Genomic DNA, 11,322 nt, shown 5'->3' with positions numbered 1-11,322 from the left:
CCCCCCCCCCCCCCCCAATTAAAATAGTAAGCTAAAGGGAATGTTCAGGTTTTTTGAAGTGGAGTTACCTGTAGTAGACAGCACTTAGCACTCTGACTTTGCAGAAGCAGCAGTGAGTGTTGGGGACAATATAAGGCAACAAATTGCTTGGGGAATGAGACCACAAAATAACACCAGTTGAAAATACATATACATATTTAAATAATATTTTCAGTGCTTCACCTGGTGGGAATCCTAAACATAGAAGTGCATCTGTTCCTGCTGCACACATTGTTACTGTGTTTCTGGTTAGTGCCAAAATAAATTACTAATTTTAACATTCTAATTCTAAAGCAATCTAGGATTGCTTTAATCTATTCCACAATAACAAAACTATATGCATCCCTGTCTGCAATTATTCGGGCTTGCAGTATAAAGAAAAAAAAGTCTACTGTTATAAAAACTGGTTAAAATATAAATAGTTGATAAAAGGTTTAAAAATCATATGCTTTGGTACAAATGTATTTCATTTACAGTTAAGAGTCCAATAATTAAAAGGGTTTCATGATTTAGAGTTATTTTCTGTGCACAATAAATATGTTGGGGTGTAACCTAAGCTTATTTACCCATCTAATGTCAGTTATCTCAATATTGTATTGTCATTGGTTGTTGTGCTGACGAGCCAGTCAATGTCATTCTTTTCTGCTATGGGGGCGGGACGAGTGGTAAGTTTGTGTGAATCTGTGGGAGCGGACACAGAAGCTAAGTCCGAAGAGAGAGATGTCGTAAGGCAAACGTGGTGTGGATTTTGCATCTAAGTGTATCATTGAGGTCGACTACCCGTGGTCCTGATATTACTTATTTGTGATCTGCAAGAGGTAAATGAGACTGTGTGCCTTGACATTTGTACTGTAACTATTCGTTATAGTGGTAAAATGGCGTGATATGTGATGCTAACTAGCGGCTTGCTAATTAGCGCAGCTTACCGCATTATGTGGTGTGATGCCATGCTGTATGTTTAGCTCTGTGATTTTCAGTCAAAGCATGCTAATGCTAAATCGTTATGTGATAGCATTTGGTATTGTAGCTCAAGTGTTTTAATATGTTTAGAAGCCGATGGACGCTCTGAAAGGAGAGGGAGAGAGAGGTTTCTGCCCGGATGGACCCTGCTGTTTTCTTACCCCTGACTGTCTACACTACTGGTGAACTAACTGCCCGTTTCTGATTGCCCCACTAACAAACTCATTGTAGTGTTGATGCATGTGTGTTCTAAGGTGCAACTAGAAAAATTTGCATTTCCTGCGAAAATGCTGTGTGGATGCCTTTACGCTGAGGATGTCTGCTGAAAAAAGCTGAAAAAGTTGAAAAAAAAAACAAAAAAAATATTGCCCGAGTGGGATTCGAACCTGGCCCTTCTGGTACTCAAGGGAGGTTCTCATCTCACTGCGCCACAGTCATTCTCTCAAAGAAGAGGTGGAGAGACTGACAATTGTGCTGAAATGAGCAGAAGAGGCTTAGAATTGTGCTGATAAGAGGTGGAAAGGCTGAAAATGTTTCAGAAGAGGTGAATAAGCAGAATTTGGGCAGAAAAGAGGTGAAAACTCTGAATATTTTGCTGAAAAGAGTTCAATCAGTAAAATTTCTTCTGAAAAGAGTTCAATCAGCAGAATTTTGCTGAAAAATGTTTTTTTCTGAAAACAGCAGAAAAAACTGAAAATTTTGCTGAAAAGAGTTGAATGAGCAGAATTCTGCTGAAAAGAGTTCAATGAGCAGAATTCTGCTTTGAATCATCTTTAGATTCATCTTGTGTGGGTCTGCTATCATGTGTCCCATCCTCTTCAGATGCTGCCACCATCTGTTTTCAGAGAAGACAACAATATGTTTGGTCATTTTTGATGGATTGATTGTGGAAGCACTGAAACTGAGGATGAATTTCACATCTCTTTGTGGCACAGGACACCCAGTTTTGTTTTTCATGGCTACCTTAGGAATCCTTTTACGTTCTTGTTCTTCCTCCTCTTCTGAATAGCCTTCAGATTCATCCTGTGTGGGTTTCCAGTCATCTGTCCCATCATCTTCAGATGAGCTCACAGACTGTTATTAGAACAGAAAAATATATATTTTACTCATTTTTCATGGATGTGTGGAAACAAAACACTTACATCTTTAACTGCAGGAGAAGAAACTCTGCTGGATTTTTCCTGCCCACCTTAGGAACCCATTCCCTCGCTTCATCCTCCTCCTCCTCTTCTGGATTGTCTTCTTGTGTGAGTTTCCCCACATCTGTCCTATCATTTTTGTAAAAGACCACCATCTGATTTTAGAAAAGTAAAAGTAAAAAGGTAAAAGATTAGTAATCAGTGAAAACACTAAAAACAAGCACAAGAACATACATTACATACTTTTCTCTTGCGCAACTGGTATGTCACTTTTTGTAGATGCTCCACCCCCTTTTTCAAATCCTGTTTAGTTTCTCTTATTGTGGCTCCGGCACTACAGGCAACCTCACCCTGACCTGGGCTCACCATCTGTTTATGGTACAAATTAAATATGTTTTGTTCATGATGGAGTAAATGATTATATATGAAAGAAGTGCAACCAATCAAAACTCTTACCAAGGGAATCAGGGCACACATACCTTGTTACTGCTACACTGGAAGAGCGTTCTGTCTAAAAGCTCCTCTGTTCCTGATGACTGCTGCTCTTCCTTGTCAGATCCTTCACTGTCCTCGTCCTGCACAGATCCTCTGTCCTCTCTCCTTTTCCTTTTATTTGCTGCATATGTTGCAATTGCATTGGTGGTCAGTGCTCGGCTCTGGAGTGTGTCCTCTGCAGGGTCCTCAGCTGTGCAAAGCAATATTACTAAATATGAATAAATGTAAGTGTATAGATAAATATATGACTTCACTTTAGCTTATTTAAATAACCTTGATAAAATCTTTTGGCTGTGATGGCATCATGGCACATAAATGTTGCCACTCTGTCGTAAGATTTACGTCCCAACTGTCGCTTGGCCTGAAAGAATAATGTTTTAAAAAGAAACCACATGAATAAAACCCATGACACTTTAACCTACTTCATTGTGTGTCAAAAAATAAAAATGAAAAGTTTTCTCACATAAGTGCTACAGGAGGAACGTAGCATGTTGAAGGTGGGGGCAATCCCCAGATTCATCATCTCCCAGGCTGCCTTGAAAAATACCGGTAGTCTATGAAGAACACCTCCACTAGAACTGTGGAAAAAAGTCGGTGCCTCCGAACCGCCTTCAACATACTCTCTGATATGATTGTAACGCTGCAACCAGGTATACTCATTCTTGTACAGGGGGACAGCTGCTTGCCCATGATATCTTTGAGTTTTGTGCTGTTTAACCTAATACATGAAAAGACATGTTTATTCAGCTGAATAAAAAAATGTCTATGTATACTTAGATTTATATCGTTTTAGTACATACACGGATGATGCGGGCACCCTGCTTAGCTTTTTCTGCCATTTCAACCTCCTCAGTAGTCATGTTGATGATCACTCCCTTTCGGTGACCAGTTATGGCAATAATATATCCGCCCAACAGTCCAAAAAACAATTTCAATATTGTTCTGCTCTGGGGTTGCTTCTCGAGGTCATCTGTAAAAACACAAAGAGAACACTACATGTATTAATATGCTATGCTAACACATACACTGCATTTACATGTCCAGTCCCTTGTGCAGATTATAGAGGGATTTTACAAGCACCATGTCTCAAGGACCATGCAAGCACCACAAAGTATCAAACAAATTTTCCAGACCAACCATACAAAAAACCCAGTTTCCAATTACAAAACCCTGTAATGTGTCTTAAGATAGAAGATAGAAAGAGATAAAAGTCTCACGCCCCGTGCCGCCTCTACATATAGATAACAAATGCAAATGTGTTTGAGTAGTAGAAATGGCTGTTATAATGGCTGAGTGTGTGTGTGTGTGTGTGTGTGTGTGTGTGTGTGTGTGTGTGTGTGTGTGTGTGTGTGCGTCCAAAATATAACTCTAAATATTGAATGTAAATCTGTTCCAGATACCATAACTTGTAACTTGTTTTACTGAGGGTTAGTTATGCTCAGTTTCTGGCATGTTGAAAATAAATGAAACAAAGGAAAGAAAATGTGTAAGTTAACCAGTGTAATGAATCTGAGAATACAGGGAGTGCAGAATTATTAGGCAAGTTGTATTTTTGAGGAATAATTTTATTATTGAACAACAAACATGTTCTCAATGAACCCAAAAAACTCATTCATATCAAAGCTGAATGTTTTTGGAAGTAGTTTTTAGTTTGTTTTTAGTTTTAGCTATTTTAGGGGGATATCTGTGTGTGCAGGTGACTATTACTGTGCATAATTATTAGGCAACTTAACAAAAAACAAATATATACCCATTTCAATTATTTATTTTTACCAGTGACACCAATATAACATCTCCACATTCACAAATATACATTTCTGACATTCAAAAACAAAACAAAAACAAATCAGCGACCAACATAGCCACCTTTCTTTGCAAGGACACTCAAAAGCCTGCCATCCATGGATTCTGTCAGTGTTTTGATCTGTTCACCATCAACATTGCGTGCAGCAGCAACCACAGCCTCCCAGACACTGTTCAGAGAGGTGTACTGTTTTCCCTCCTTGTAAATCTCACATTTGATGATGGACCACAGGTTCTCAATGGGGTTCAGATCAGGTGAACAAGGTGGCCATGTCATTAGTTTTTCTTCTTTTATACCCTTTCTTGCCAGCCACGCTGTGGAGTACTTGGACGCGTGTGATGGAGCATTGTCCTGCATGAAAATCATGTTTTTCTTGAAGGATGCAGACTTCTTCCTGTACCACTGCTTGAAGAAGGTGTCTTCCAGAAACTGGCAGTAGGACTGGGAGTTGAGCTTGACTCCATCCTCAACCCGAAAAGGCCCCACAAGCTCATCTTTGATGATACCAGCCCAAACCAGTACTCCACCTCCACCTTGCTGGCGTCTGAGTCGGACTGGAGCTCTCTGCCCTTTACCAATCTAGCCACGGGCCCATCCATCTGGCCCATCAAGACTCACTCTCATTTCATCAGTCCATAAAACCTTAGAAAAACCAGTCTTGAGATATTTCTTGGCCCAGCCTTGACGTTTCAGCTTGTGTGTCTTGTTCAGTGGTGGTCGTCTTTCAGCCTTTCTTACCTTGGCCATGTCTCTGAGTACTGCACACCTTGCGCTTTTGGGCACTCCAGTGATGTTGCAGCTCTGAAATATGGCCAAACTGGTGGCAAGTGGCATCTTGGCAGCTGCACGCTTGACTTTTCTCAGTTCATGGGCAGTTATTTTGTGCCTTGGTTTTTCCACACGCTTCTTGCAACCCTGTTGACTATTTTGAATGAAACGCTTGATTGTTCGATGATCACGCTTCAGAAGCTTTGCAATTTTGAGACTGCTGCATCCCTCTGCAAGATATCTCACTATTCTTGACTTTTCTGAGCCTGTCAAGTCCTTCTTTTGATCCATTTTGCCAAAGGAAAGGACGTTGCCTAATAATTATGTACACCTGATATAGGGTGTTGATGTCATTAGACCACACCCCTTCTCATTACAGAGATGCACATCACCTAATATGCTTAATTGGTAGTAGGCTTTCGAGCCTATACAGCTTGGAGTAAGACAACATGCATGAAGAGGATGATGTAGACAAAATACTCATTTGCCTAATGATTCTGCACTCCCTGTAGAATAACAGTGATTCTAATAACAGGCCTCACAGAGTGTCTGACCTTGGTGTGTGTGTTTCTGTGTGTTGTGTATAATGTGACACAGTGGAGCTAATAATCTCAAAGAATATCTGACAAACAAAATGTATGTTTTCATTAAATCATAAAATAACTAGAGAAATAAATGGTAATTAACTGAGTTTTAAAGCATTCGAATTGGAAAGGGATTAAGTTACAATGGATGTTCTTGTGAAAATGTCCTAAAGACAAATCTAACTGAAGTAGAATCACATAAACTGAATGAAACATGAAGTGATTGAATATGAATTCTCTATGTTAAGAATAACAATGAAAATGTAATGAAGCATTCACAATTTTAAAAGCTACACATTGATAGATAAGGTGTGGGAAGATATGACGTCCAGTAGGAGAAGGGGGGGGGGTGAACAGGTGAGGTGAAGAAGAGATTTTGTGTTTTTCTTTTTTGTCTTCTGCAAGATGAGCAGCCCAAAAGATTGGATCGAAGAGGTTCACAGTTGAAAACCTGTCCAACCTGTGAATTCATTCCTTTTTGTCTGCTCATTGTTGCTGTGTTAGGCGGTTAATTTAGAAGGATTTTGATTTACATCCTTCCTCCAACCTCTCCTCACCAAAGAAAAGAACACACTTAGCATTAGCTTAGAGCATCTTAGTTAGATAAGTAGAGTTTAAGTAATCTGATTATTGTTTTGTGATTATTTTATTTTCCTTATTCTTATTTAATTAAATTTCCTGCAATTAAAGTTTAAATTGTGGACACCTTTTATGAAACAATAAAAGTAAAAGTCTTATTCTTTGTAAGTGCAAATACCTCTTACACTTTATTCTAGCCATAATAATGAAAATTATCTTTACAATCATCCCAGAAATAACAAGATCAAAATGTACAGGGCTCCATCTTAAGGCAGAGCTGCACATATTTCACTGCAATGGTGATGTGTTTTAGCTCTGGCTTCATGTGCATTACATTGACCAAGCTGCACATTATTCTTAAATTTAAACTGGACATTAGACAGAAAAGACATAAGCTCAGTTTCAGTGTGTGGGTCACTGTGATGTAAAGATCTGTAGGGGCTTTGTCTTAACCCAGATCTGAAGTCTGTATAATCCCTCTTAAGTAAAATGAACATTCAGTGTCATTGTGATCATTGCAGTGATCCATACCCAGTGCGGCAGCAATCTTCTGGGGAGCCTCATCAATGAACAAAGCATGTTTTTCTGCTTTGACAAGTCTTTCTAAAAAAAAATGTAAGCACAATACCTTAGACACTTTATTATTAACATCATGTCATTAAAGTAGGTAGAGGTATAGATGTGTATTATATACGTACTAGACTTAGATCTCCGCACATTCAGCTGGTGCACGACTACTTCACGGCCTACTTCCGATAACCATCTTGTGATTGCCTGGACATCATGTCTCTCTGACAACATTTGCACCATTGGGACGTGAGAGTTGTCCCTTCCTGTTAACACACCTTGATACAGGAAGATATTTCCAGACAAACCATTAGGCCCGAGAAGCTTTTTTACAACTGAGCCAGTCGCATCAAAGGCAACTATGGGGTGCTTTTCAATCTTGTACATCAGCATTTGAGTTTGACTCCAGTAGTGACAGAAGAACTTGTCTAATCCAATGTCCCAAATGCTTCCATTGTGAGGGGAACTGTATTTTAATGAGTGGAGAGACAGTATTGGGTTTTTATGAGCAACTTCTAGTTGATTTTGTTCATGTTTGGCTTTGCGCAGAGTTGTCAAATTTGGTAGATGGCTTGGCTCTGGATCACCAAAGTCCATCAGCTTTTCTGTCTCTGATGCTCTCCACACATGGGGCTGCAGTCTGCCTTCACAAAGTTCTTTTTTTACTTGTGCCCTCAGACTTCTGGACACGGCTCTCCTAGAAAAGCCAGTGTGCATGGATTCATCTGTGTTTGCCATTACACACTTCAGCACCATTGGGCAGTGATTTTCAGGTTCCTTTTCACATGTAATGTACAGCTGGCCACTACACTCTTTGCAAAAGCCTCTGATTTAATAAAACAAGATACAGTTCTGGGGTACACCTTGGCTCGTTTAAAAGTAATGGTGCATGTACTTGTAACCTCTTTCCAGATTCCCTGGTTTACAACATGAGTCCATGTACCTGGTTTCAAAATTGTGTATTCCCTTTTCTTGAAAGTATTCTTTTTGTATGTGACTTTATGTGGAATCATATGTATCCACTGTTCAAATGGGAGCTCCACATTGAAAGTCTTGCAGTCTTTGTTTTGAAAAGGAGAGCTGCTTTGTTCAAAATCATTATCATTGTCACTACTGTCTGTGTCAGTCAGTCTCTCTTCATCACTGTAATCCAGAGCAGCCCATACATTGTGTCTGTTTAATTTAACAAAAGTGTAAAGAGCTTTTGGTGTCATCTTTTCACCAAGTTGTTTGCATAGATTTTGCCATATGTCATCACTTGGAGTTGAAACTTTTCCATTTTTTATGACTGCTTCTTTAGAAGCACGAAGGACTTCAAATACTGCAATTTTGTCCACCACTGATTTCTTTGGCATCTGTCAAGCAAAAATTAAAAATGTGATATATTACTGCTATAATTTGATTATAACTTTAATTCTACATCTTTAAGTGGACATAAAATTACTTACTTTTATACACTGTTTTGACATAGTGAATTGAAGTGTTGATGATTGCTGTTGGTCATGGAATCTAGCTTAAAAATGCAAATAAGATAGCTAGCACATGTTTTCTTCAACTCTTGTTTTTTTTCTCTCAGAAGAAGAATGTGTATGATAGCACCCCCTGGTGATCACAAACCAAACACAGGTCGCTATGTTTGGTTTTTTTGGCAGAGTTGTACCAGTTTATCCTTAACAAGATCTAGTTCAAAATTCATTTGATCGGTATAAAAATGAATGTAGTCAATGTTCATAGCTCATCATCAAAATACTTGTAGATAAATCCGTGCACTGTTGAGATAAATCTGTGTCTGTGTCAATCCCACACATGTTTAATAGCCCACTCATTTAATAGCCTTTTGTGACCATGGCTACAGAAGTTTGACTCTTGCAAAAAATATAAATCGGCCCTTTCAGGTAACATTGACAGTTACCTAAGATTTACAGTTCTTCAGGCTGTTTGGAGCCTTTGAGTTCAGATTTGCTGAATCACTGAAGTGCACTCCTGTCCTGTGTATGTTAATTTTATACAACTTGCTCATGACAGCCCACATACAAATGACAGCACTTTTGTTAATATTACCATTTGACTTAAAAGCTACAGTTCACATATTATTAGGTTAATGTTTTAACAACCATTAGCATTTTAGCATAAACCCTGCTGGTAGCACACTAGATGGAGTAAGGTAATGTTAAGAAACATGGTAGTCAGTGATCCACAACCAGCTTATTGGCTCAAAACACCTTATCTAATTATAAACTGATACGCACCTACTGGCATGCCCCTTTAAATTTCTTCATAAATGTTATTTAATGTTATTATTACGGCAGCACGGTGGTTAGCACTGTTGCTGCACAGCAAGAAGGTCCTGAGTTCAATTCCACCATCACGCCAGGGTCTTTCTGTGTGGAGTTTGCAGGTTCTCCCCGTGTTTGCGTGGGTTCTCTCCAAAGACATGCAGCTTGTGGTGATAGGTTAATTGGTTAATCCGAATTGCCCATAGGTGTGAATGTGAGTGCGAATGGTTGTCTGTCCCTGTGTGTTGGCCCTGTGACAGACTGGCAACCTGTCCAGGATGTACCCCGCCTCTTTATCTTTAAAATAATAGCGCCACAAACAAAATTTTTTGCAGCACAAACCAGCACAAACATAGCACAAACCTGTGACATCAACTTTTGTTTGATTTGGGTGATGTGGGGGGCTGGTTGACCTTTTGACGTTTGCATTTTCATTAATATCTTTAAAACAGAGGCAGCACAAACGACAATTTTAGCAGCACAAACCAGCACAAACGTAGCACAAACTTTTGACGCCAGTTTTTTTTTGATTCCATTAATGTGGGGGGCTGGTTGACCTCTGATGACCGCTAGAAATTTTTCTTGAATATCTTTAAAATGAAAACGGCAAAAAATAAACTTTTGCAGCATGCACAAACGTAGCACAAACGTTTGATACCACTTTTGTTGGATTTGAAGAAGGTGGGGGGGCCAACTTCACTCACATGCCGATCATGCAATAACCCAGCCCTCTGTGGTAGATCTCACTGACAATGAACATAATCGGGCCGCTGATGATCTGTTGGTGGAAAACATAAATTAAGAACCATCAAACCACTTTGTAAATAATGATGGAGCTTCCATAAGTGGATATTTGGAACTGAATGACACATTACCATGGGATGGTCTGCCAAATGTAGGTGAAAGTGAAGATTCTGTTGCAGTTGTTATTATTAGTGGGGATAACAGGGTGGATATTAGTGTGGTTGAACTAAACCCTGAAACACTGTTTACAGAAAAAGAGTCTGATCCACCTCATCACACATTGTCTCTCTCACCGGGGCTGACAGGAGAGGCCAATATTCCTGACCAAGCACCCCCTGAACCACGATCTTGTCCTGTAATACTGACTGTTAGAAGAGGTCATTGTCTTACTGATTTGATCAGTGCCATTCATCCGGCATGACTTTCAGTGTGAAGAATGGCAGGCTATAGCTAGAATGTTTGTTGTAGGGTGGAAACAAGCTGGTTACTTCCCAGTGAAGCTTGCAATACCCTTTCTGGAGGAGATACAGCTCGACAACCAGTAGTTTAAAAGATTCCTTTCTTTTGTATGTCTCACAAGAAGAGCGATCTGTTCTCCTGAAGGCTTTGGATGACTTCAATTCAGTGGATACAGATGAATTGCTGGAAGTACTTGATGCACATGAGTGCAAGCAGGTCCCTACCAAGGACACACTGCTCCCTGTTTTGGCACAGACAGGACAAAAAGTACTTATTGAGGCCCCAATGTTTGTAATCAAGTGCTGGCGTCCCATTGTGGGTTCTGTAGCTGGTTTACTCCCACCAGAAGGACTGCATCATTTCATTGAAGAAAAAAAACCAACTGTAAAAACAGTGAAGGAGCTTCTAGACTTTCCAGAGGAGATGACAGCTGCCCAGTCAACAGTTTCTCGTTACCTGAAAAGGTACATTGGAGAAATTGATTTCAATTATCTTCAGCTTTTCCTGCAGTTCTGTACAGGATCCAATCTGTTGGATAAAGCCATACTAATTGAGTTAATAGAAACTACAGATTTCCTCCACAGACCACAATCCCACACATGTGGATGTGTACTAAAGCTGCCACTTGGTTATCACAGCTATCCAGACTTTTGCAGTGAATTTTACAGCATTCTCGCAAGCTCTATGTGGGTGATGGATGTGGTGTAGGTCAGTGTTTTCCAACCTTGGTCCTCAAGGCACTCTGCCCTACACGTTTTAGGTTTTCCACCCTAACAGTTCATAAAAACACGGGTGTAGTTAACAGTAACATGAAGGAATGAATGTGAATGTTCAATAGACTGGGTGGTTAAGTTCTCTTAACAGTGCAGCCTTTTTTTTCCCCATCTGGTCAGTAAGTGCTTCCTTAG

At 39.7% G+C, this 11,322-nt stretch overlaps 2 protein-coding genes across 3 annotated transcripts in view; one reads left to right on the top strand and one right to left on the bottom strand.

Annotated features, from left to right (window-relative positions):
- Window position 1: 1 nt before the first annotated feature.
- LOC308411799 (uncharacterized protein) overlaps window positions 2–11,322 on the top strand; it is a gene marked incomplete at its 3' end in the record, with an annotated part of 120,081 nt that continues 108,760 nt past the window's right edge. The window contains exon 1 of the mRNA XM_080905825.1: window positions 2–1,181. The remainder of the gene's footprint in view (window positions 1,182–11,322) is intronic.
- Window positions 1,178–11,322, bottom strand: LOC308411502 (uncharacterized protein). 2 transcript variants are annotated; one of them, XM_080905418.1, is made up of 10 exons: window positions 7,067–11,322; window positions 6,900–6,971; window positions 3,434–3,603; window positions 3,097–3,351; window positions 2,907–2,994; window positions 2,618–2,823; window positions 2,382–2,507; window positions 2,189–2,293; window positions 1,963–2,073; window positions 1,178–1,834 (listed from the first exon to the last, which is right to left on the bottom strand). In XM_080905418.1, exons 1-10 carry the CDS (start codon window positions 7,689–7,691, stop codon window positions 1,742–1,744), a joined length of 1,851 nt encoding a protein of 616 aa, XP_080761544.1. In that variant the 5' UTR covers window positions 7,692–11,322; the 3' UTR covers window positions 1,178–1,741. The 2 variants fall into 2 exon arrangements, with proteins under 2 accessions (XP_080761544.1, XP_080761543.1); XM_080905417.1 differs by having other exon boundaries at window positions 1,178–2,073.

This window comes from Rhamphochromis sp. 'chilingali', assembly GCF_963969265.1.
Source record: "Rhamphochromis sp. 'chilingali' genome assembly, chromosome: 15".
NCBI lineage: Eukaryota > Metazoa > Chordata > Actinopteri > Cichliformes > Cichlidae > Rhamphochromis > Rhamphochromis sp. 'chilingali'.
Note: the sequence above shows the minus strand (reverse complement) of the source record. Positions and strands in the feature narration are given on the sequence as shown.